This window comes from Mus musculus, chromosome 6, assembly GCF_000001635.26.
Source record: "Mus musculus strain C57BL/6J chromosome 6, GRCm38.p6 C57BL/6J".
Taxonomy (NCBI): Eukaryota; Metazoa; Chordata; class Mammalia; order Rodentia; family Muridae; genus Mus; species Mus musculus.
In genome coordinates this window covers 73,169,114-73,196,127 of record NC_000072.6, presented here as the reverse complement: position 1 = coordinate 73,196,127, position 27,014 = coordinate 73,169,114, and the positions used below count along the sequence as shown (strand labels likewise).

General features: G+C 42.2%; 1 protein-coding gene across 4 annotated transcripts in view; it reads left to right on the top strand.

The window, feature by feature from the left end:
* The window catches only part of Dnah6 (dynein, axonemal, heavy chain 6), a 204,625-nt gene that overhangs the window by 26,100 nt on the left and 151,511 nt on the right, over positions 1 to 27,014 (top strand). For all 4 annotated transcript variants that reach the window (XR_003956215.1, XR_377473.4, NM_001164669.1 and 1 more), the window contains exons 5-15: positions 308 to 575; positions 3,094 to 3,228; positions 3,315 to 3,435; positions 3,689 to 3,815; positions 4,494 to 4,662; positions 5,678 to 5,794; positions 7,598 to 7,798; positions 14,301 to 14,421; positions 16,268 to 16,419; positions 17,562 to 17,714; positions 22,567 to 22,818. Coding sequence is in view for 2 of the 4 variants with exons in the window: in NM_001164669.1 (NP_001158141.1) it covers positions 308 to 575; positions 3,094 to 3,228; positions 3,315 to 3,435; positions 3,689 to 3,815; positions 4,494 to 4,662; positions 5,678 to 5,794; positions 7,598 to 7,798; positions 14,301 to 14,421; positions 16,268 to 16,419; positions 17,562 to 17,714; positions 22,567 to 22,818 (1,816 nt within the window). In the remaining 2 variants the exon portion in view is untranslated. The remainder of the gene's footprint in view (positions 1 to 307; positions 576 to 3,093; positions 3,229 to 3,314; positions 3,436 to 3,688; positions 3,816 to 4,493; positions 4,663 to 5,677; positions 5,795 to 7,597; positions 7,799 to 14,300; positions 14,422 to 16,267; positions 16,420 to 17,561; positions 17,715 to 22,566; positions 22,819 to 27,014) is intronic.

Sequence of the window (27,014 nt, the reverse complement as noted above, 5' to 3'; positions counted from 1 at the left end):
ATATGTATTAGATAAATGTAATAAAAATGTCTATAGTGGACTTGTATATTTGTTGAAAGATCTCTCAGCTGTAGTGATTGAACACATCACTGACTCTGTGAAATATCTCTAAAGTCTCATCTGCTGTTTAAACTTTGCCTTTCACTCTGAAGATTTTCCTTTGATTTGAAAGTTTGTTAGAATTTGGTAAAATTTTAAATGGTATTCACCTTTAATGTGATTCTCTCTTTACAACAGAAAGCCCTCCTATGGCTTCCTCTTGTCCTGAGTGCTTCATCCATTTGTCCCGATTGGTATTCACCCACAGGGTCGTAAGTTATGAGAACATCAATAAAAATGACTACTACACAATTAGCAAAGACGCGGTTACCCACGTTTACAATGATGACATCGAGTACATCGAGATTGAGCGATGGGAACAGGAGTACCTGTACCACAGAGAGCTCACGAAGATCCCCATCTTCGCTCTCTTCCGGAAGTGGAAGGCTTTCAGCGTGTGGAGGAAGAACGTGCGCTCCAAGAAAATCACTGGCTGTCGAAAAGCGCTTCGAAAAAACCTGTTCATTGTTAATCCTGTATGTATTTCTTAACCGTGTTTTAAAAGCCTTACGGGGAAGGAACATACGAAGCACCTGACACAGCATTTTATCTTGGCACAGCACTCATAGCCTTTGGCTGTCACAACATCTAGCAGTCCAGTAATCCCTGGGATTGCAAGCTCTTAACTAGGGAGGCAAAAGGCAGATGTCTAAGAAGAGTGACACAGGTCTCCTTCAATTAGAGGCAGCCTAGAAATCTTAAATTGGTGATTCCTCTGGCAGGGGATGGCCTCGTGAGCCCCTGCCCCATCTATGAAGAATGATGTTCAGGTGTTGTAACACTTCAGCAGTCTCTCTGTTTGTTGTTTGTTTGTTTGTTTGTTTTGACACTAGTCGCCTTCTAGGGTCAGTGGCCACTGTTTGCCTCTTTGAGAATAATCTGATAGCTTTTTATAAGCATGTCAGTTGTACAACAGAGGAGATTGAGAGAACTAAGATTAATATAGATGGATACAAATTAAAATTGATCATGCAAAGTAATTGTGTAGGACAGATCATCTGGGGTCATCCATCCCATGAGCATGCTAAACTGTGCAAGGATAGCCCATTCCTTCCCAGCAATAACCCCAGACTCTGCCTTTCTCACTTTATTATGGGCTTGAACTTCTTCACCATGGTTTGAACACTGAATAGATAACATTTTTGTCATTATGCAAAAATCTTACTGAATTTGTCTTTCAAATGACCTCTCCTGGTCCTCTTATCTTCTCTTATGCAACGAGGATTGTCACTTTGCCAGTGGTATTCTGGGCACCATAGTATCTCCTCGTAAGCTTCTTCCCGGCATGCTAGGAAGTTCTCATCTTTCTAAGCTAATGTTTTCCTAGGAATCTACTCATTGTCTATTATGTCTCCAATACCTACCAAATGCTAACCAACACACCACAAGCACTATCCATACAACTGAGTGACGTTGACTGCTGATTCTTCTAGACTAGACTAAAAAAAGATGTGTGAAATTATTTTTTTAATTTAAGAATTGTTTTTTAAATTAAAAAATTAACTTTTATTTTGTGTGTTGCTTGAAAATTTGTCTGTATATTGTATGTGTAAAGAGCCTGTGGAAGCCAGAAGAGAGTGTTGACTCCCTGGGGATGGAATTACATAGAGTGGTGAGCTGCCATATAGATGCTGGGAATAGATCCTGGGTCCGCTGGAAGAACAGCTAGTGCTCTTAACCAGTGAGCAATCTCTCCAAGCCTTCTTTTAGATTTTTAAATTGCATTTTACTTTGTGTGTGTGTGTCCCATAAGGACAGCTTATGGGAGCTAGTCTCTCCATCTGTCTACCTGGGGTGTCCCTAGGATTGAGCTAAGGACCTCAGCTTTCGTCATAAATGTCTTTACTCACGGAGCCATTTGCTGGCCCTGATTTTTTTTTATTTTATTTTATAATTCTTTTATGAAAACAGCCAACCTTGTAAGCACCTGTGCCTAGATTTTCCTCAACAACTTCGTTGATACATAATGCACATGCTTGCTACATACCCACCCACCCATGGTACATAACTTAGTAATGTTTAATATGCTCACAGGGTGGACTAACCGTTGCCACAGTCATTTTTGGCACAAATCCACCACCCTAAAAAGAAGCTCCATTGGCCAGGAATAGCCATTCTCCATTTCCCCACAGCTCCCTGCTCCTCCCCCAACATCTACTCCTCGTCTCTATAGCTTGCCTATTCTGTGCACTGAAGGAATCACACAACATGACATACATTTTTCACTTAGCATACTCTCTTAAAAATGCATCTATGTTCCAAAATACCATTTACGGTCACTGGCTATCTATATTTATTTGTGTGGTCATACCTATTTGATTTCTTTCTTGATAGATATTTGAATTACTCCTGCTTTTTGGAGATTACAAATAATGCTTTTATAAATAAGTGCAATTACAAATAAATATCTGTGTATATTTTTCCTAAGCATATTATAAATTCTCTCAATATGTTTTTAAACATATTATAAATACTCATGTATAAGTTTTTTCTTCCTGGGCACATTATTGGGATGGAAGTTCTGGGTCACTGGTGACTCTGTTTATCCTTTTCCAACACATCTTGTTAACCACAATAAACTTACAGTAAAGTTTAGTTTTGTTCTATGTTATAGCCTCTTAGATGATCATTGTGACTGGACATTGTAGTCTTTTAGTAGCCATAAACCAAAGCTAATGGAATATAAGAGGCACAGCTTTCTGCTACTTGTCGTTGATCCTTTAGTAGCTAAAGACACATATGCTTCTCGAGGAGAAAGGGCAAACTTAATACGATACCCTGAGCAATTCTTCTACAAAACAAGTTTCTGAAGGGTTCCCACTTGATGTGTAATTTTGTACACATTAGCCAAGTTAACACACACACAGACACACACACATGCACACATACACACATGTACCTTTAACTCCTTCATCACAAGTTTTTGTTTTGCACATATTCTTACATCGTAGGACTTTAAAAATTAAGTAATGATTAATTCTTCTTTTCATTCAGTATCTACGACCCGCTCTTCTTAAAATCAATGAGATGTGCTACCTGCTGAGTTTTATGGGACTCTGTTACATTGAAAAATTCCACACCTACACCCTGCAGGAGTTCAAGGCTGCACAAATAGTGCGACTGCAGGAGGTAATGGACGCTGTTTGTCAAGTTTCAGACTGCTTCCTTCTCAGGAGACTCTGCTGTGACTAATATACATACCCATGACCGTTTAGGTGACAGAGCGCCTGGAAGTTTTCCGATGCGCGGCAAAAGACGTGGTCCGGAAGTCGTGCCGCTTTGCCTTACGCGCTGCGGGATTTATTCCCGATGACTGTGAAGTTGAAACCTACGAGGGTATGGAGAGCTGAGAACGGGGAGTGGCCTTCTAAAACATTCTCTTCTGTCTTCTCGTTTTCTTTAGAGCTAAATAACTTTTCTCATTTGCTCCCAAGTCCTGCTTCTATGCATAGATTCTATATGTTTGTTTTCTGGGGCTCTGATTTGTCACAAATCAAAGGATTGTGTGGCTTTCCTGTTTTGTTTTTCTTTGAATGGATATTGAAAAATAAGTGTTTTATAAAAGATCTGTGCCTTATATTGTCCTTAGATTACTTTAAGGCCAACATTGCAAGTCTTGTCGATGGTCCGTTTGATTTACCCACTTATGGAGAATCTGAAAAAATGACCTACACAGAACAGGCCAGCAAAAGGCATCATTGCATGAGGCTCACATGGTGAGAGCATCTTCTTTCTTTCAGGATAAAATAGGAAATCTATCCTTCTTAAAACATGGAAAATGTCAGTCCTGCGCTGGGGAGGTGGCTCAGTGGGTACCCCAGAAGCCTGACGACCCAAGTTTGATTTCTAGAATCCATGTAAACCATAGATAGAGCTTGAAATGCCCATACTCCCATAAGAACACAAATTGTTGCCTTTGGGCTACTAGCTGCTATCAAAGAACATTGAGATACATCATGACTGCCAGGTTACAGGGGTGAGTCTCCCAAAGTCCATGCAATTTAGTTCATACATGAAAAGATTTCATACTTTACCTACAGATCTAAGTCACACGCATTGTATGCATTTAGCTTTTCTTTAAAGCTTTTTGAAGAACTCCTGTGGTCCTTTGACTAGAGGATCTGGGTGCATTATTCTTAATATCCATCTTGTTCATCAGATAGTCCATGGGAAAGTTCAAACCACTAGTTAAATCACTGTCCTATAATTGAATATATTTATGCTTTCAGGAGAAGGACGGCTAAGAACAATTCTAAACCATCTCATGTGTTAATATAATTCAACCAAATTTCCAGAGGACACCATGTTTTACTTTTGAAATCACTGTGTTAGAGTTGCTGTGAAGACTATGTAGTAATCGCAAAATAAAACTAAGAGTGTGTCTTTTTCTCCAGCTTCATCCGTCTGAATGACTACCTAATTCAGAACACCCTGCACGTCCTAACAGTAAACACTGCCAGCTCTCTTCTGAATTTCTTCTCAGATAAACTAAAGCGAACTCCCTCAGCAGACGTCATCCAGAAGTGGATTACTGAAGAGAAGCCGGAAGTCACTGAGAAAAAGGTGCGTTTGCACGGAATCAGATATCTGGGTGTTTATCGAGCGAGGGGCATCTCTATGTCAGATTTTTTTTTTTTTTTTTTTGCTGGTATTTTCCATATTTTGGCAAAACAGAGAAGTTTCTGTTCAAATATTATATTAGTTAGCATTACTGGCCATCTTGACACAACCTAAAATCATTCAGGAAAGGAGTTTTAATGAAGAATTATATAAGTAAAGCCAATCTTTGGGCATGTCCATAGGGAATTATCTGGATTTTTTTTTTTTTTTTTTTTTTTTTTTTTTTTTTTTTTTTCGAGACAGGGTCTCTCTGTGTAGCCCTGGCTGTCCTGGAACTCACTCTGTAGACCGGGCTGGCCTTGAACTCAGAAATCTGCCTGCCTCTGCCTCCCGAGTGCTGGGATTAAAGGCGTGCGCCACCTGAGAAAGACCTGCCCTGAATGTAGAAAACATCATTTCCTGGCTGAGCCACTGAGGGAATAAAAAAGAAAGCAAGGATGCGTTTAGCTTCTGTCCTTGACTGTGGCTGTGATATAGACAATGGCTTGCATTCCTACCACGCCCCCCTCCCCACCCACCCCCCCTCCCCCACCCCAGTGACAGACCTTAGCTTGGAGTTGTGAACCCTTTCAACTCTCTCCTCCCCTGTGTTGCTCTCTGCCAGTGTATTTTAGGACAGCAACAGAAATGAACATGGGCATATCTGTCTCAGGATTGGACGGTTGAATGTGTGGCTTCTATCAAGTATATAAACCCCATTTCTATTTAAGATTGCTTTCCAAGTTTGCTCAAGTTTCCAGTTTTACAAAGACAATGCTTTTACATTGCTGTATCATCTTCCAATATTTTTAGTTTTGTTCTTCCTGTGGCATTATTCCCAGAAAGACTCTCCTATGCCAAGGATCTAAACTCAGCTCATTGTGTGCCCTCAAGTCCACTCATCTTTGTAGGCTTTCCTTTATAGCATCCTTCTAGATGCTTAAGGGCCTTTGTAACAATGCACATGTGGTCCTTCCAGGGGGCCCCACTGATGGAAAAGCAAGAAGAAGATGAGTCTCTCGTCCCCATGTTCCTCACAGAACTGATTCTGACAGTGCAATCACTACTCTTCGAGCCTTCTTTGGAAGACTTTCTGGTGTGTATTTCATTATCTTAATACCTGAAGATAAGCAGCCTTTAAAATAACGAAGGAAGTGTTTTGGGTTCACCTGATTGATAAGACTGCAGTTAGCACTGTTCCCTTGCCTGGGGGTGGATCAGAAGCTTGGCAAGGCACTCGTCATGAGGATGCTTCAATGTGGTACAAACCTTACACTGACCAAAGCGGCCTCCTGAGGGGCATCAAAGACACCATACTGTTCTAAACACCACTTCTGAAGTTTTTTCAAAATCATGTTTCATCTTAGAAAATTCTGTCTTTTGGTTATGTGTCCCTTTAACAATATTCCACAAATTTACCAATATAGAACAATAGCCATGCATCCTCCCCATCTTGTTTGGTGTGTGCTGTATGCCTGCATCCCTAATGTGTGCTGTATGCCTGCATCCCTAATGTGCCATGAGCATCATATGCACTTGGAAGAATTTTAAATTTTGAGGTTCTATTGTGTTCTCTGTTCATCTTTCTTTTTTTTTTCAAACTTCTTTTTCTTCTATGATTTGCTTTTAATTTTATGTGCACTGGTGTTTTGCTTGTATGTGTGTCTGTGAGGGTGTCAGATTCCCTGGACCTGGAGTAACAGACAGTTGTGAGCTGCCACGTCAGTGCTGGGAATTGAACCTGGGTCCTCTGGAAGAGCAGCCAGTACATTGCTCTTAACCACTGAGCCATCTCTCCAGCCCCTATCTCTCTCTGTCTCTCTCTGTCTCTCTCTGTCTCTGTCTCTCTCTGTCTCTCTCTTTCTTTTTTCCTTTCTTTCTTTCTCTCTTTCTTTCTTTCTTTCTTTCTTTCTTTCTTTCTTTCTTTCTTTCTTTCTTTCTTTCTTCCTCTTTAACATTATATTATATTCCTTCATATCATTAGTTACTTTGGAAAAATCTTTTGGAAAGAGTATAACCTTTCACACACACACACCATAATTTCTTTGTCCAAGCCACCATTTTTTTAATATTTTAGTTTTCTCTAATTATGTTAGCTATTATGAGTAATTCCACAGTGAATGTCTTTGCACACACATTTTTGTGTCTATGTCTAATTTTAATCTCAGCTTATACTTCTAGAATAGAAACTGTTTTCCAAATACCAATAAGCTTGTAGGCATCACTTAAAATTCCCTGATGTTTCCTTTGGCTTGCCTTCTCTAATGCCCTCTAGGGTTTTATTCACATTTCCAATCATCACAATGTGTCGCCTTGTTTTTCTTCCCTGAGACAAGATTTCTTCACATAGCCCTGACTGTCCTGGAACTAGCGCTGTAGTCCAGGCTGGCCGAGAACTCACAAAGATCTGCCTACCTCTGCCTCCTTAGTGCTGGGATTAAAGACATGTGTCGCCACCCCCAACAATCTGCCTCTTCTTCAGTTAGAAGAATATTTGCTCTGAAAACAGAACTGTGTCTTCTGATTTGGCATGTTCTCAGAATTGCAAGATCAACACGCCTGCTGTGGTTGGTGTCATTCCTGCATTTGTTTAGAGTGTGTGTGTGTGTGGGGGGGCACTTGTGCATGTGCGCCTGGGTGTACGAGCATGCCTGTACACAGGTCCACATGTATGTGCACACACTGTACATGCCGGAGAATGAGGAGAACGGGCAAAGGTGCAACATCTGCTGCATCTGGAGCTGCAGGCAGTTGTGAGCTGCCCAGCATGGGTGCTACAGCCTCATCTCCGGCTCTCTGGACCTCTGAGGCATCTCTTCAGCCCCAGAACAAGTCATTCTTAATTATCGGGGAATTCAGAAACGTTGTACTTACCTTCTATTTGTTTTCTCTCTGACAGGATGGCATTTCTGGGGCAATTAATCACTTTGAAAACACGGTGTTGTCAGTTCCTAATCTGGTGCCTGACTCGTACTTTGACGCTTTCACCAGCCCGTTCATTAACAAGAAGGTTGAGGAAAAGACCTGCGGGCCCGGGCCCAACCTGTCAGCCGTGTTTGAGGATGACAGGAACTTTCTCACCATCATCATGCAAATAAAGGTAGAGTCACTTTTACTAGAAACTGTTTATTATATTTTCAACCCATAAGAAATAGAGGCATGCACATTCTTCCAGTCTTATCTTTGAATGTTCTATTTGTGGAAACTGTCAGGTACCTAATCTCTAAATAGTAAAAATCTGGAAAAAAAAAATCTGTGGAAACTTTAAAAATTGTCCTTTGGGGGGCCAGTCAGTTGGCTCAGCGGGTAGGAACTGGCTGCCAACCCTGAGGACCTGAGTTTAATCCCAGAATCCTCACAAGGGAAGAAGAGACAAGTGACTCCTGCAAGCAAGCTGTGCTCTGACGTCCATCCGTGCATGGAGGCGCCTGCCATTGTACAAAATAAATAAATAAAAGTGCAGGAAGAAAAACATTGAAAGTATGCTGCAAAACCAAAGATAACCTTGAAAAAAAAAAAAAAAAAGCCCTTACCGTGTCTGGCAGAACAGTGGCCTGCCGTTAGCAAACTTGTCTTGTGTTTCTTGGGACACCATGTTGGGTACAAACAGAGCAGAACAAGGCCTTGCCAGCCATCATTCTGATTGAAGCCATCTTTTCTTAAGTGCTTTGTGGTTTTTTTTTTAAGCACAGTGTAATTATTTGAGGCCTATTAGAGATTAAATGTAACAGCTCCTGCCCATGGCCCTTAAATGCTGACTAGATATGTATTTATTTTGTGGTGGATGCAGGTGGGTGTGGGGGGATGCAGGTGAACACAGTGGGGGAATACAGGTGGGGGGGTTACAGGTGATTATGGGGGGATGTAGGAGATGCAGGTGGATGTGGGGGGATGCAGGGGGTGTGGGGGGATGCAGGGGGAAGTGGGGTGTGTGGAGGGATGTACATGTGAAACAGCATGAGCAATCAGGTCAGAGGACAAGTTGTAGGACTGGTCCTGGAGACTGAGCTCAGGTCATCAAGTGTGGCAGCCAGTGCTTTTCCGTCTGTCAGCATTTCCCCAACACAGATGCTACCTAAAGCGTACTTTGAGAAGCTGAAAATATGGCTCCACACAAAATTCATCAACCTAAGCGTCTCAGTTTTAAAATCATTTTAGATTTATTTAGTTATTTACTTACTTATTTTTGTTATTTTGTTTTGTTTTCGAGACAGGCTCTCTCTGTGTAGGCCTGGCTGTCTAGAGCTTGCTATCTAGGCCAGGCTGGTCTGAAACTTCCAAATATACTCCCGCCTCTGCCTCTGGAGTGCTGGGTTTAAAGGCTTATACTACATAACCCATCTTTCATTGACTTATTTTATGTGTATGAGTTTTTACCTGGACATATTGCCACATGTGTGCAGTGCCTGTGGAGGTCAGAATAAGTGTAGAACCTGAAGGAATTGGATTTACATTCAGCTGTAAGCATCACACGATGCTGAGAACCAAACCAGAGTCCTCCACAGGCACAACCAGTTCTCTTAACTGCTGAACCATCCATCTCTTCAGCCCCCAGATATCCCAGTTTTAAACCAAAGCACATTTATAGAACAAGGCCTTGGCATGGGAAAGGAAAGGCCAGCCCATGCTAGGTGGGGTTTGTTCTCCCCAGTCTCGGGTAATAGGGCTCCTGAAGTGGAAGCAGGGCTGTGGCCTCCACCCTCGACTGCCTTCTCTCCTTGGCATCCAGGAGCCATCATGATGTCCAAACATAAACTTTGCCTATTTGTCATCTATTATACATCCAGCCTTATGAAAGTGAAACCAAGCAGGTTGAGTGAGTGCTTCTACTCCTCAAACTTCATACAAGCTTGGGGAGATGGTGCAGTCAGAAAATCACCTGCTCACAAACACGAGCATCCTCGTGTTTGCATCCTCACAGCATCCATGATGGTATGCACCTGAAACTTTAGCTGGGGGATAGGGGTTTGGGGGTAGACAGGCAAAGCCCTAGAGCTTGCTGGCCAGACAGTTTAACCAGTTGATGAGTCCTGGGTTTAATGAGAGATCCTGTCTCAAAAAAATAAGAAAAAGAGCTACCAGAAAAGACACTGGACATTGACCTCTGGCCTCTATACACACACATGGCCACACACACATACCCCCCACACACACCCACACACACACACACTCACATGGATAGATAGAAAGAAAGAAAGAAAGACAAGAAAAGAAAGAAGTAAGATTTAAAAATATACACGAACCATGGTAATAATAAAGTATAATTTTTCAATAAACTCATGAGAAGAAACAATCTTTATCTAGCCAACCCAGTCCCTTAAGGATTAAGGATATAGAAAATCAGATTTAATAGTTTTTGCCAATGAAGTGACACTGGGTATTTCAACTACTCTAGGGCAGACCTTGTGTTCAGGAGTAGTTAGTTGGCCAACACATAATGGAATCCACAGTGTTTTGTGTGCCACTTTTGGTTACAATTAGGCGGCATTTTTGTTTTGGGTTTTTGATTTTGGTTTTGGTTGTTGTTATTTTCTGTTTGGGTGTTGTTTTATTTTGTTTTCTTGGTTTGGGGGGTTTTGTTGTATTATGTTTTTATCTGTTTTTTGAGAAAGAACTTAAAGTTGGGGAGAACTTGAAGGGAAGAATATGATTAAAATAAATAATTTAAAAAGAAAAGAAAGGAAAATGTGCAAGTACCTGGGGATTTGCTAGCTGATGAGGACTCTGCTACAGAAGGGATTCCTATGGCCTAAGGAGTGGCTTCACAGCTAATCAAACTGGTGGTTTGTGTTTCATATCAATTTGCTTGTGAATGTATATAAACCTAAAACAAAGACAGAAATTAGGAAGAGAGTAACACAATTGAGGTACATTTCTCTGAGATGGAAATAATTGGCTTATATAACAAAGAGAGGCAAGACAATGAGATGGAAGGAGAGTGTGGGACAATGCAGAGGCCATGGGCAAGGGTGAAGTAATTAGTAAAAAAAATCAAATTATGAGACTAATTGACAGGCGATTAAACATAGAAATAATCAGAAAACGCATTTAGAAATGCAAGCAGATTGAGATGACTATATCAGCAATACAGTGAAGTAAGAATGAGTTCCATCCACCTGGGGGGGCAGGGGAAGGATTGGGGCATCATGTGTGCTGGGCGAGGGCTCTATCCTGGGCGGAGCTACTCCCCAGCCCTCTTTCTAGTCTTTATTTTGGGATGGGGTCTTATTGAGTTACCATGGTTGGCTCCTCCTGTAGCCCAGACAGGCCTTGAACTTGTGGTCCTCTTGCTTCAGCCTCCCAAGCAGCTAGGATTACAGGCCTGTGTCAGCTGACCCAGTTTAAACAAAGGTTTCCAACTTGGCCCACAAAGCCAGACAAACAAATACAGGACCAGAGGGAATGCAGTGATTCAGAAAGGTTGCTCCGAGGTATAGAGACAGAGACAAGCTGTAAGAAAGCAGAACTTGGGATGGAGAGACGGCTCAGAGGTAAGAGCACCGGCTCCTCTTTCAGAAGTCCTGAGTTCAATTCCCAGCAACCACATGATGGCTCATAGCCATCTATAATGAGATCTGGTGGTCTCTTCTGGCCTGCAGCCATACATGCAGACTGAATGCTGTATATATAATAAAATAAATCTTGAAAGAAAGGAAGGAAGGAAGAACTTGCGACCCTGTGAGTGGAGGATCCCCATGAGCATCACCCATTGGTGATTTGCGAGGACACCTTACAGACTCTGAACGCAGCTGTACTTAGAGTCGTGGCTTAATTCAGTGAAAGGATGTAGCTTGTGATAAGCAAAAGGTAACAGCAGGCGCTAAGGGAACCAAGCACGAGTCCCCAGAGCCCTCTCCCAGTAGAGACACTTGATCCCTTCCACAACTAGTGGCAAGGCTCACAGAAACTGTGTAGGAAGGGGCGCCTGGTAGCATCCCAATATCCAGGTTCCTACTGAGTCTCACCACAAAGGCATGCTATGCCTAGCATGAACCAAACTGCCAGACTCCCCAGAGGGAAAGCAGATGTTCAGCATAAACCACATGTTTTCCTGAATTATTCAGACATGGGCCTCACATTCTAGATAAATGATGATGGAGCCCTTTCTGAAAGCCAGGTTTTCTGATATTGAACAGCGGTCTTCTTTGCAGGCAGATCTTGCTGAAGATATCAGTTTCCGACCTACTATGTTAACCTCCATGCCAGACAGAGGAGTGTTAAGTCAATAAGCACTAATGCATCAAAGACAGTGAAGTACTTTAAAACCCACAGTTTGTGATGAAATATAAATGTATGTGGATCAAATATGTCAGGAGACGCTTTCGTATGACAAAGAAGCAGGCTAAATCACAAATAGAACATAATAAAAATAACATAAATAAAATACTTTAACATACCATTATCATCATAAGGAAGACCAAATAGAAAAGAAATAAGAACAGAGGCCTAGCCAACACCATTAGAATAAAAAGAAATGATCATCAAAATAAAGAAACAAACAAATAAGTAAGTCTTTAGAAGCTCTGAGATTACTGTGTAGATGTTGGTTAAGGTGAATTTGAATCATTAGTAAAAGTACATTTGCAAACTGGGAGAATGTATTTATATCATCCAGCCTGGCCTCTTAAGGCACGAAGAAACTTTGCTCTGGGTGACAGGACTACAGGTGGGAGGAAAGATGGCCAAAGCATTAGGCAGAAATCCTACCAAAAACTATTAACCAAACAGAGATGATACTACATCACCCATCAGCTAAGTGCAAAGTCAAAGAAAACTGAATTAGCATCTTTCAACTAACATGTTTGTGAAATTAAAAAGTGTGCCAAAACCTCCCGTGGGCTAACCTGTGGGAAATCATACACCCTGCACCACTGCAGCCATGCAGAGAATAAAGAACTTGCATTGTATGAGGGAAAATAACTAAACGTGCATTTGCTTTTTGGTTTAACAATGCCACCTCTAGACACACCTGAAAACACAGGGTCAGAGATAGAAAAGAACATACACATGAGGCTACTCTTAGCATCTTGCTTCTGATTGCGGAAACATCAGAAACTATCAAAATACCCATCCCCGGGCAGGAAGACAGGGGTTAACTGTATGGAGTGACATCCAAGACTCACTGTGAAGTGAGCAAGCCAAGAGACAGTTTTCTGTCATCTGTCCTTTTTGCGTCAGAAAAGGGGGCAGGGCAGAGAGGCCCGTAAACCAGAAGCCAAGGAAAACAGCTCTGCATTGGAGAGTGTGGAAATGATTCAGGAAGGGTCAGAGTGGGGGGTGTGCAGTGCAAACAATAAGGAGAGTAACCCTTCTGAGTGTAGGTTTAATATAGTTCTAAACAAGAGTGGAGGGGGAATAAAGTACAAACAAAACCAAATAAATCCAAGTTAGTTGAGCAACATAACTACACTGAAGAATGGGAAGATGAGGATGAAAGCAAGTTTATCATCACCACCACTACCATCACCCTCCTCATCATCATTATTAATGAAAGGTTTGAAACTCAGGGCCCCACATAAACTTGAACATAGTAGTTAGGACTTTGGCCACATAACCTTATGCTAACTTCTAAGCTTGCTTTTGTCCGTGGAATCAGTGTATCTGCAATCCCAGACCACTTTCTGTGTGTTCCACAGTTGAACAAATAAGTAAAACCATATTGTGGGCAGTTGTACTAGTTAGATTGCTATTGCTGTAATGAAATACCGAGACGAAAAGCAACCTGGGGAGGAAAGGGTTACTTCAGCTTACAGCTGAGTTGTGGTCAGTCAGTGAGTTAAGTTAGGTCAGGAAGAGGCAGGAACTAACATAGGGACAGTGAAGAAGGCTGCTTTCTAGCTCACTCCTCAGGGCTTGCTCCGAATGCTTTGTTAAACAAACCAGGGATGGCTCTGTCCCCACAGGGCTGGGCCCTCCCACACCAATCATTAATCAAGAAAATGCCCTATAGACTTGCATACAGACTATCTAATGAGGGAAATTCCTCAGTTAAGGTTCCCTCTTCCAAGATCACTCTAGCTCATAGCAAAGTGACAACAAAACAAAACAAACACACAACCCTAACCAGCACAGGAATGAAGAGATTATATATCTTCAAAGAATTAACAAGTGGGGAAAGAAAGACCACTTTCTGAACTGAATGGTTTTGCATTGAGATTAGAGTCATGAACTCATGGTTTTTATTGGCTGGTAGAAAAATAGAGAACTGAGATCTACATATGCGTGCTGTGTGGTGTGGTGTGGTGTGGTGTGATGTGCTCTGTGTGTGTGTGTGTGTGTGTGTGTGTGTGTTCTACTTAGGAAAAATTCCCTTGAGAGTTAGAAAGATGGCTCCGACGTTAACCACACACACTGATCCTTCAGAGGGTGCAAGCTTCATTTCTAGCACACACACCAGGCAGCTCACATTTCGAAGTCCTGCTCTGGGGGATCAGACACCTCTGTCCACCATGGGCATGGGCACCTGCACTCATGTGCCCGTACTCTCACACACACACACACACACACACACCACACACACACACACACACACACACACACACACACACGTAACTAGAAATATTAGGGGAAAAAATCAGTCTTGTTCATCTGTCACCACTTAGGAAACAATTCACGCAGCGTTCGACTCTGCACGCTTGTACGCAGCGACATTTGAAAAGTTTCAGTTATTCTTCAAGGAAAACGAGAGTCTGGATCTAGAAGCCCTGAAGCAGGAGGAGCCTGGTGAGTCTGCCCTCGCTAAAGCACATTTGACCGAGATAACAAGACCTGTCGTCTTCTGGGTTTCTGTTTGGTGGTGTTCAGTGACACCGAGTGTTGACCTGAAACGTTTGACCAGGCAAAGGCAGGACTTTATGCACATCTGGTATTTCCCATGGAATCCCTCATTTTCTTTCCTCTGCGCCCGCATCCCTGTATCTGGTAAAGTGCGGGGTGGTTCCTCAGTCACGCGTGGCCCATCTGTCGAGGTTGCTGTAAGACCTGTGTGCCTTGTGAAGAGTTGAAAAGGAGGTGGGATTCTACCATTCCTGCCAGGCAAGGCTTACAGAAGCCCTCTGTCTCAGAAATTCAAGATACAATTTTCTTCCTATACCACCCTGAGACCTGGTGAGGATGATCAACAATTCTTAGTGTTGAATTCAGGCCCGGGGACAAACCATTCCATTGGAATCCTTATTCTTGGGTGTGACAGGAGTTGGACGTGTTTCACAGGATGTCTTTTCCAGAGCATGATGCAAGCGAGTGACCTTTTAACCTTATGGACTGATTTTATGGCGTTTTATTTTCAGGAAAAAAAATCCAATTTTTATTTTTATAAAATATGGTTTTTGAACACAAAGTAGATCTATTCCAAATAACCAGCTTAATAATTTATATCATCTAACTCACAGGGGTTAAATGAAGGGCCTGATGTATGCTCTGAGGTATACTGGCAGCCTATGGCTTTCTTCTTTTATGATTCAATTGTGATCTTATGAAAGAACAGACATTGTGCCTCCTCTTCCTCTTCCTCCTCCTCTTCTTCCTCCTCCTTCTTTTTCTCCTATTTCTTTTTTCTCCTCCTTCTCCCCGCCCTCCCCCCCAACTGTAACTATATTTGCTGACAGGCCCAGGACCTACCATGAGGCTCTGGTGGGGAGGGGCAAAGGATGAAGTAGAGCCTGTGAACACTTTATAATGGAACTGCTTGCAGACTCGAGGAAAGCAAGGCCTCAAGCATGCAGGCACACCCCATCACCCCCAGACAGAGGGAGATGACCTCAAGCATGCAGCCACACCCCTTCGCCCCCAGACAGAGGTAGATGACAGGCAGTGGACCTGCTTCTCACACCCCTTAACTTTCAATACTCTGAACAAGATACTTTTTTTCAACCAATGCTAGATTGCTAAAGATGCCAAATGTGGCCCTACTTTAGAAAACAAAACAATTAGTCAATTCTCTCTGGACAATTTCATTTCTATATATACATATACACATATATGACCTTATGTATCTATACAAAAATCTACAAACCACATAAGGCACATGATATTAGCCTTTCAGAGGCTGGCTTGATTTGTTTTCTTGCAAATGACATAACTTCATTCTTTACAGCTGAAAAAAAAACCAACCCATTGTGTATATTAATGACATTTCCTTTACCCATTTCGACTGCCAAGCATCGAGATTGTTTCTGTAACTTAGCTGTTGTGAGTGGAACAGAACTACATTAACGTTGATGTGCAGTGTCCCTGTGATATGTTGCTCTGAGTCCTTTAGTTTCACACCCAGGAGAGATAGAGCTCTATTTATAATCTCAACAATTAAGGATGGTATATATAATGTAGCATAAGTTATATACGGTAGATGTATATGACTCTGCATTGGCTACCCTTTGGCTGGGTTAGTTTACATTCCCACCAGCAGAGAAGAAGGGCTCTCATTCACCCATCCCCTTGCCTGCTTCACATCTGTTGTTGTTGCTTACTGACTGCCCTTCAGGCTGGGGTGGTTTTTAATCGACTGTAGGCTGTTGCTTTAAAATCTAATGTGAAACATACTATCACTTCTGCATCTCCTTTTCTGCAGATGTCCAATTCTTCAGTTCCCAGCTGGAAAAATACCATAAACAGCACAAGGACTCGGTAGCCCTGAGACCCACCCGAAACGTAGGCCTGCTGCTTATCGACACCAAGCAGCTGAAGGAGAAGCTGATCCCATCACCGCTGCGGTGCTTGGAAGTAAGTGTGAGGTAGCAAAAGAGTCACTTATGTGTGTCTGTGTGTACATGTGTGTGCACACACACATATGCAAATAAAGGATCACCACTATTCTTATGGTGATTTTCAACATTTACAATGTGCAAAGATCAATATTTTCCTTTTTAATGTATGGAATATTTGCAGACACCATAGTTAAAATGATAATAAGAGTAGGTGCCATATATGTCTCTTTGACTGTAGCATCCGCAGTGGACTGAATGCTTTCTTGTGACCCCTAAGGGCACCATCCACACACATGGTGCACATATACACACGCAGGCAGAACACCAATACACATCCTCTTTTGTAAAAAGATATCATTGGGACAAATACAAATTAATGTCAACTTTTTTTTTCACAACCAACATACCAAGTCAAAGAAAACAAAACTCAAACTTAGGTGATTGGAAAACTTCTACATTCATAAATGTCCAGACATTGAGTGAACACCCAGTGTCCCTAGGACGTGTCTAGGCACTTGGTTTCTTTTATCCTTTCTAAGCTCCCGATGTGCCACCATGCTACAGCGAGCACCGCCTCATGCTTATGAAATGGTGGTTGAAAGTTTCCCCAGGCTAGGTATTTCTTTAGCTCTATAAAATGAGAAAGAAGAGATTAAGGTTTTAAGTACACATCTCCCTCAGCCTTTAAATAAATAAATAAATTAGCACAGTCAAAGGCCCACCCTAATCCAGTCACTTTGTTCAAAAGAAACCTTGCTCATAGTCACCCTGGCATCAGTCAAACGTTATCTTTCTTCCTGGAGAGGAGATCCGTTTCTTCCCAACCACATGGTTGCTTCCCAATAGAAAAAGAGCGGACCTGGGCCTGAAGTTGAGGGATCAGCCTAGGGTCCACTGAGTAAGACAGAAGAGCAGAAGAGAGTCCTGAAAGGTGTCAGAGCACTGAGCACTGTCCCATAAGCTGTGTGCTTTGAGTGACTGTCAAAAATCTAGCCTTGCATTTGTTGCGCTTGGTAAGTAGTTACTTAGTGAGAGATTGTCTTCACACACTGCTCTGATGCCCATACCTCCTGAGTCAACACCTGTCAACTTAAGCTACTATTATAAAGCAGAAATACCCAATTGCTTATTATTTTTATCTTTGTCTTTATTTCTTAGGTGCTAAATTCCATGCTTCCCTGTTTGAGCAAGAAAAAGGTGGATGCTATCATCTCAGAGGCACAAGATGCAGAATATAAACTCGAGTTTATGCCAACTACTACCATAGAATATGTCAACAGCTTAGTTTTCCTTGATGAAATTCAGGAGCGGGTAAGTTGGTTGTTCTCTGAGAATTCAGTATCTCAAGAAAAAATAAGAGCAGACCTTGGGCACGAACTCTGCAGCTAGCCCCACAACATCCAGAGGCAGCTCCACTCCCAGGTGCTACAATACACCCAGGATCACAGGATCCCGGGATCCCAGGAGCTTGGTCACACCAGGATCTCAAGGCCCCAAAGGCAGCTTGACTCCCAGGAGCTCAGACACACTCAGGATCTCAGGATCGCAAAATCCCAGAGTCACAGGATCACAGAGACAGCTTGACTTGGAGGAGTTCTGACACAGCCAGGATCACAGGAAGGACAGGCTCCAGTCAGACATAGCCAGGCAGGTAGTTCTAGAGATAACCAAATGTCGGGAGGCAAGCAAACACAAGCAACAGGAACCAAGGTTACTTAGCATCACCAGAACCCAATTCTCCTACTATAGCCAGTCCTGAATACCCCAAATACACTGGGAAAGCAAGTTTCAGATCTAAAATCACTTCTCATGATAATGATAGAGGACATTAAGAAGGACATAAATAACTCCCTTAAAGAAATACAGGAAAACACAGGTAAACAGCTAGAAGCCTTTAAAGAGAAAACGCAAAAATTCCTTAAAGAGTTACAGGAAAACACAATCAAACAGGCAAAGGAAAGGAACAAAACCATCCAGGATCTAAAAATGGAAATAGAAACAATGAAGAAATCACAAAGGGAGACAACCTTGGAGTTAGAAAACCTAGGAAAGAGATCAGGAGTCATAGATGCAAGCATCACCAACAAAGTACAAGAGATAGAAGAGAGAATCTCAAGTGCAGAAGATACCATAGAAAACATTGACACAACAGTCAAAGAAAATGCAAAATGCAAAAAGATCCTAACCCAAAACATCCAGGAAATCCAGGACACAATGAGGAGACCAAACCTAAGGATAATATGTATAGAAGAGAGTGAAGATTCCCAACTTAAAGGGTTAGTAAATATCTTCAACAAAATTATAGAAGAAAACTTCCCATACCTAAAGAAAGAGATGCCCATGAACATACAAGAAGCCTACAGAACTCTAAATAGACTGGACCAGAAAAGAAATCCTTCCTGTCATATAATAATCAAAACACTAAATGCACTAAACAAAGAAAGAATTTTAAAAGCAGTAAGGGAAAAAGGTCAAGTAACATATGCAGGCAGAGCTATCATAATTACACCAGACTTCTCACCAGAGACTATGAAAGCTAGAGGATCCTGGACAGATGTCATACAGAACCTAAGAAAACACAAATGTCAGCCCAGGTTACTATACCCAGCAAAACTCTCAATCACCATAGAGAGAGAAAACAAGATATTCCATGACAAAACTAAATTTCTACAATATCTTTCCACAAATCCAGCCCTACAGAGGATAATAGATGGAAAACACCAGTGCAAGGAGTGAAACTATACCCTAGAAGAAGCAAGAAAGTAATCTTTCAACAAACCCACACAAACATAATTCATCTCTAACAAGAAAATTAACAGGAAGTAACAATCACTTTCCTTAATATCTCTTAATATGAAAATTAATATTACCAACATATCCTAATTTGAAATTCAAAAATATGAGGAACTAGAAATTTGTTGGCTGTCATCCAGTGGTCTTTTGAATTTGGTAATGGGAGAAATAGTCCAATATTGTACAATCCATATACACTTTCAGCTTGTTTGTACATGACAGAGTCTTGCTGTGTGCCACATAATGGTCTTAAAATCATGTTTCTCCTATCTCAGCCTCTCTATTAGTAGGATTATTTATTGGAAGTTTTTACACTATACTATGGTTTTCAGAACTGCTTATATATTTCAAAATTATTTACACAACCAAAAGAAATGTAGGCAATTAATTTGGAAGGTGGCTTGTAAGAGAACAGAAAAGAGTAAGAATGAAGGCTTTGCTTGATATTTATAATTATTGCAACAATTTTGAAGAAGAAGACTTTATTATAAGTTACTCTTGTTCTGAGATGAATGCCTTTCAAAATCCTCACAGCCACCAGAATCTTACCCTCACCTAACATCTGTGCCACCCTCCAAGCAGAACCATTTTTCATTGGAACAGTTGATGAATGACTTCATGGATAGACCATCTTAATACACACACCATTTCTTAAATGAATGTAACCTGTTTCCTGCAGGCTGAGAATGACGACAATCACTCAAGTCAGATAGCTTTGATCATAGCAGGAAGGGGAGGGGAGGGGAGGGGGAGGGGGATGGGGGAGGGAGAGAGGGGAGAGGGGCAGGAGGGAAAGGAGGAGGGGGAGAAGAGGAGAGGGGAGAGGAGGAGAGGGGAGAGGAGGAGAGAGAAGAGGAGAGGAGAGGAGAGAAGAGAAGAGAGGGAGAGGAGGAGAGAGGGAGAGGAGGAGAGGAGAGAGGAGGAGAGGAGAGGGGAGAGGAGGAGATGGGAGAGGAGGAGAGGGGGAGAGGAGAGGAGAGAAGAGGAGAGAGGAGAAAAGAGGAGAGAGGAGAAAAGAGGAGAGAGGAGAAAAGAGGAGAGAAGAGAGAAGAGAAGAGAAGAGAAGAGAAGAGAAGAGAAGAGAAGAGAAAGAGAAGAGAGAGAAGAGAAGAGAAGAGAGAGAAGAGAGAAGGAGGAGAGAAAAGGAGAGGAGGAGAGGAGGAGAGGAGGAGAGGAGGAGAGGAGAGGAGGAGAGGAGGAGAGGAGGAGAGAAGGAGAGGAGAGGAGGAGAGGAGGAGAGGAGGAGAGGAGGAGAGGAGGAGAGGAGAGGAGGAGAGGAGGAGAGGAGAGGAGGAGAGGAGGAGAGGAGGAGAGAAGAAGAGAAGAGAAGAGAAGAGAAGAGAAGAGAAGAGAAGAGAAGAGAAGAGAAGAGAAGAGAAGAGAAGAGAAGAGAAAGAAGAGAAGAGAAAGAAGAGTCAGGAAACAGTGGCCTAAATATCAAAAACTCTTTCAGGCAAGGGGAATGATGGATGCCCTGGATTTCTAACAGCTGCTAAGCTTAACCAAGTTCTAACCACTCCTCAGGCATCACATCAGATTTTTACATGCCTTACATTTCAGTTCTCACAGATACTATAGCTGACTAAAACGGGCTGTTAGCCAAGGTCACAGAACCTTCCCAAGCACAGTGTAGGTCTGCTTTGCAGTAAGCGGTAGCGTGGGTGTAGGTCTTCATGGACATTGAAACCCTTTGTGCCTATGTCTCCCTACCAGCTCAGGATTTTCTGTTGAAAGTGGAAAAAAAGCAACTCAAACCAGCTTAGGTAGAGGACCCCCCCCCCCATTCCTGTGTGTGCCTCTCTTGCTTTCTCTCCCCCTGGATACTTGATTGCTCCTCAGGCTCGTCCCTGTGACAGCAATATAACATTTGACTCCAATAATTAATTTTCCCTAAATTCATTACTCTCGGTTTGGCTTTGAAGTAGATATAAATCACTTTCTAAAATATCAGAATTTGAAGAAATGCCACAGTGTAAAAGGTTGGTCATGTGTTATTGACAGAGCTAACAGTAAAGCCTCCTTCACGCGCCTACAAAAGAGCAGCCTTGTTTATTTCGGGGAACAACCCCTTACTGAAGAGGCAAATAATTGTGGTTTTTAGTCAGACTTGCTGCATCCCTGATGACTAAAGTTGTCAAAAATGTATCCTTATGTGTGTATTATTGTGTTTGCACAGAGAGCCAAACTTTACATGACCTACTCTAGGGCAAAATGGAGTCCTCCTTTAAGGATTCAGGGCCATTCCATGGAAACTCCCCTCCTCCATCACGAGGGTAACTAGGTCCAGAATGTGCACATGGACAGGATAGGACAGGACAGTTTAGTCTTCCCTCTCCATCTGTCCGCTCTGCTTCTCTTGGGGGGTGGGGGGACCATTTCACTTCTCTGTCTCCAACAGCTGCTGCTTCATCAAGTAGCAGCAAACACGACCATCAGGAGCTGCCCCCACCCCCACTTGTACCCCCATCCCAGGGCAGGTGTAAGTCAAGCCAGCCCTCAAAAGAGATATAACTGATTTTTTTATGCAGGGAGAATTAATTATGTCTACTTATAACTAGCTTCAGGTGCTAGATACTTTGCTGAAAGCTGCCCAAACTCATGTGAGTAACTTAGAAAATGGAGCTGGAGAGATGGCTCAGAAGTCAAGAGGGATCTGTGCTCTTCCAGAGGACCTGAATTCCTATTATATCAAGCAGTTCACAATTGCCTGTAACTCTAGCCCCAGAGGGTCTTCTGGCCTCCTCAGGTACACACACACACACACACACACACACACACACACACACACACACACACACACACACACTCACACACACACTCACACACACACACACACACACACACACATCAAATAATAAATTGTTACTAAAAGAAAATGAAAAGTGCATTCTAAGTTTGAGATTTTCTGTAAGCTATGGGAAGATAAATTTCAGGGGCTGCTCCAGGGTGACTGCTGCTCAGTACATGCCCCCTGACACTCATATGTAAACAATCACAGCATATATGGTCTTAAAACTGGGTGACACTGTTTAATGCAGCAAGGAACAGGAAATGGAGAGAGAGAGAGAGAGAGAGAGAGAGAGAGAGAGAGAGAGAGAGAGAGAGAGAGAGAGAGAGAGAGACTAGCTGATTTTATTTTCTAAAACTACTCAAGTATACTCAGCTCTGACCATTTACCTTCTACCTCAGTTATCCAGTTACCTGTATTGTAGCGATGTTTGTATTTATCACGTGACCAGTTTCAGTCAATTAGATGGCCATGCCAAATGTACTCAGGCATTAACACTTGGATGTTCATATTTCATAGGAGAGTCCCCCACTAGAAAACACTAATAGTCCACTGTGTTTCATGACTGACATTTCTATGTAGATCGAAACCCTGGAGGAGGAAGCGAATGTAGTGGTTCAGATGTACAAGCTCATTGAACAGTATCAGGTGCCCACACCTCCCGAAGACTTCGCCGTTTTTGCCACTATGAAGCCGTCTATAACTGCCGTCCGGAATGCCATTGACAAATCTGTGGGTGATCGAGAAACAAGCATCAAACAGTTTTGTCTGCACTTGGGTCGGGACCTTGAAGATCTCAACAATGAGGTGAATGAAGTCAAGCTGCTGGCACAGGTGAGCGGAGGGGTCTTTGCAATGATGGGTCCAGTCTGATGACTACGGTTCTCTAGAATTCAGGTAGAACCAACAGAGAAAAGTTGTATGTATTTGTGTGTGTCATTATGTATATGATAGAATTGATTAAGCTGATTAATCTGTCTACCACATCACATAATTATTGTTTTGTGATGAGAACCTTAAAACTTGTTCTTCAAGTCATTTAGAGACTATATTTCATTTCAACAAGGTTTTTTTTCTTGCTTTATTCTAAACATTTTTTTAAGCTGCTATTTAAAACTTTGTCATTTCAGAATCCTTCTTATAATGTACTAAATGAGTTCTAGGCTACTTTAAGCTAAGCCTGTGTTTAACATTCAATTATCTTCCTCCTGGTTGATAGTTAGTATTTTGAAATGTGCGTTTACTGTCTGCTAACTTGTTTTATAGCTGATGTTACAATGTAAAATTTGTTGACGATATTGGCAAATTCCCCTTTAATATTAGGCATTATATAAATTGGTAGAGATTATTTGTTTAACTTGCATTAGCTTTCCTTATTAGAGAAAAGTTTCAGAAATTAGACTGCACCTCTAGATGATTCTTAACTAAAATATATCTGGAAGCATGATTTTTTTAATGATTCATTATTTTATCATCATTGGCTAAATTTTAGTATAGAATTAATAAAACCATACTAGAAATTTGAAAATAGGAAAAATGGTCATCTACAGAAGATTAATAAAGTACAATCATGTAGATCTCCTCAAATGAGCATAATGCACTAACAGTTACATGCATTTCTGTTAACATGGAGACATTGAAACAAGCCAACACCAAATGTGTAATGGGGACTGTTGGGTGAGCATGGTTCTAAGAACTTGCTATTGTTGTTACTTTTATATTGAAGCTTTTTAACATTTTCTGAATACAGCAGATATATACGGCTATACTAACTATAGGCTTTGGAGAATTATCAGGAGGTGAACACATTTGTGTTCTTCTATCAAGAACTATTGTGTTACTCGGGTCCTTGAGTTCCCACCTAAGCAGGAACTCTTTCTTTATCCTCACAGTCAGCGATTGCCCTGAATCCTGTTGTCTTAGAATCACCCAGAGCTTTCTTGTGCTGGCATCACTGCATGTGCACATACTTGATATACATCAGTCGCTGCATAGTATTTCATCATATCTCATGTTTCAATTATCCACCCCAAAGTTGGTAGACATTATCTAAGGTGTTTCAGAGAAAGTTTCTAGGAGCCATCTTACATGAGTCTGTATGCTTTTATTTATTCTCAGAACATGTATACATTTTATTCACATTTTACAGAGAAGAAAGTGAGATAGAGGGAAGACAGTTGCCCAGGGTCACAAAGACGATAAATGGTGGAAGCAGGGCATAGGCACAGGCAGTCTGCTCTCAGTGGTTACTGTCATTGGCAAGTCCTGTGCCACGTGCTAGACTGTGTGTGTTGCAGATCGTGAAAGCATGAGTAATTATCAAAAGAACAAAATGCCAGCATGTTAAATATCACAAAACCAAACACTGCAGCCTGGGGGTCACTAACCAGTCTTCTATGGAGTGTTTAAATAGAGTTCCTTTCATTCTTGGGCAAAGAACAATAATCTATAATTTACTCTACAAATAACACCATTTGCAATCAAGCCCCCCCACCACCACACATACCCTCCCACTGGTGGAGGTTAGAGAGAAAATGTGATGACCAATGATCATTTGGGAGAATTGGGGAGCCAGATGTTGGGAGGTCAGATTAACAAAGTCGTGGATTATTGGGATCATGGGCTCTGGCAGAACTGATGTGGGCTGGGGTACTATAGCAATAGGTACTAGCATGATGCTTAAGGAAACAGGAAGGACCATTAGCTAACAGCTGCCTAGGAAAACCAGGTTCAACCCAGCAATGACAAGGGCATCAATGCACACAAAAGCAGCTTCTGCCATGACAAGCCCATTGGTACTCTCTAATATAGGACACGTTGCCATTTTAATGAGAGGCCACAATAGGCAAGAAATGGATTACCTGGTCCCCAAATGGTGGCTATAATAGTTCTTAGACTTTGCCATTTTCTCAGATGCTGATGGACCTAGTGTTTCTATTGTTCCTGAACTATCCTATGCCCACTTTCTGGATATTTAACTCCCAAAATGTCAGCCAAATATTTGCATTAAGACATATGCCTTACCTTATATAGTCTTCATTTTCTCCCTTCCTTTTTGTGATTACACATATGCATGTTGTATCATATTATATATTTATGTGTTTTATATGTTTTAGACCATGTGTATATACTTTCACAGTTCCTGTTTCATAATTCCCATACTTTTGGTATTTCCCAAATTATTTAACATATAACCAGTCTTATTGTTCTATTGCTGTGAAAAGATACCATGACCAAGGCAACTCTTAAAAAAGAAAGCATTTAGTTGGGGCCTTAGTTACAATTTCAGAGTATTAGTCCATTCTCCTCATGGCAGGAAATATGGAAGCAGGCAGGCATGGGATGGGATGGGTGGTTACATCCTGATCCACAAGCAAGAGGGCAGAGAGAGACAGACATACTAAGCCTGGTGTGGGCTTTTGAAACCTGAAAGCCCCTCTCCCCCCATTTACATACCTCCTCCAACAAGGCCATACCTCCTAGTCCTTCTAATCCTTCTCAAACAGTTCACCGATCGGGGACTAAGCATGCAAATCTATGAGCCTGCGGGACTGCCCCTGTCTAAATCTCCACATGATGCAAACAGGAGGATGAGGGTCCTTGACCTTGCCCTTGATGCCTGAAGAAGCCTTGGAATACCTTTGAAGTGGTGACAAGTAATGGAGTCTTGTTACAATGCCTGGGTGTGGCAGGTAACCAGGTCCCCCTCTCCATCTCCCTTTTCTCTCCTAGGGAGGCCACAGAAACTATTGTTTCTCTTGGCCAACCGTGGCACATGAACTGAAAGTGCACTCTAATACTCCCCAACATTTCAATCTTAGAGATGACCATAAAGACATTTTCTGATAGTAGCTCATAAGGCACCCCCTTACACACACACACACACACACACACACACACACACACACACACACACACACACCTTTTAAAAGGGGTGTTGATGCAGCCTAAGAAAAAAGAATTCTGCACAGAGGTCAAGATAGTTCTAAACAAGCCATGCTGGGTTCAGCCCACTAGCACTAGATCTTACTGGTTTTGCCTGGTCATGCTTCAATGAAGTATTCTATATCCCAAGTATGTTCATGTAATTAATTCTAAATATAAAGCCCAAAGGCCTGGGTTTGCAAAGTCTCATGATAGTCAAACACCTGAAAAGTAAGTCCCAAGGGAGGTGCAAAGCCCCATCCCCTGTCCCCCACGCCTCGATCTGAGTCTCTCCATCTGGCCCCATCATCACAGTCTTTCTTAAGATGCTGAAGTACAACTGTCTTTCTACATTCCATGAACCACTCTGATAAATTAGAGGGCTCTAAAGAGGAGTCGTGGGAACCTCACTTAGTCATAAGCACAGGCAGAGCAATCTGGGGTTTGCAGTTGGGATAAAAAGAATAGCCTTGGGAGTGCGCCCTCAACCTGTGGCATCCAAGGTATCTCCAGATAGACAGCATCAGAGGTGAACTGAACTGGAGGATACTGCTGCTTCTGATCAGAGCTCGGAAGCCTGCCCACCCCTGGGTGCATCTACGTAGCTGCTTGGTCTGCTAGCAGGGGAACTCAGGCACACCTGGTGCCTAGTACACAGTGTGAGCAAATACTGAGAGGATCTGATTTTCCTTAGTGTCTCTCATAATTCAAAGTGTTTTCTGTTGCTTTATTTTGGAAAGGAAACTTTCTTTATATCACAGCCATCTCTTCTCTGCCCTGACACACTCAGATCCCCACAGCTTCTTTTATGTTCAAGTAGGAAATGAAGGAGACTGTACTAGGTTCTATTTTATGATGGTGTGTGTGGGGGGGGGGGTAGGATGGGCACACGTGAGCTAGGGCACATGTATATGAAAGTCAGGAGACATCTTACACACTAGCACCCGTCCTCTCTTCACTATGTGAATCCCAGGGACGAAACAAGTCATTCGGGTTGGCTGTGGGTGCCTTTGCCCACTGAGCAATCTTGCCAGCCCCTACATTCTGTTTTAAAACAGCACTGAGTTCCTATTTCCATGTCTCTACTTTTTCCTATGCTGATTTAT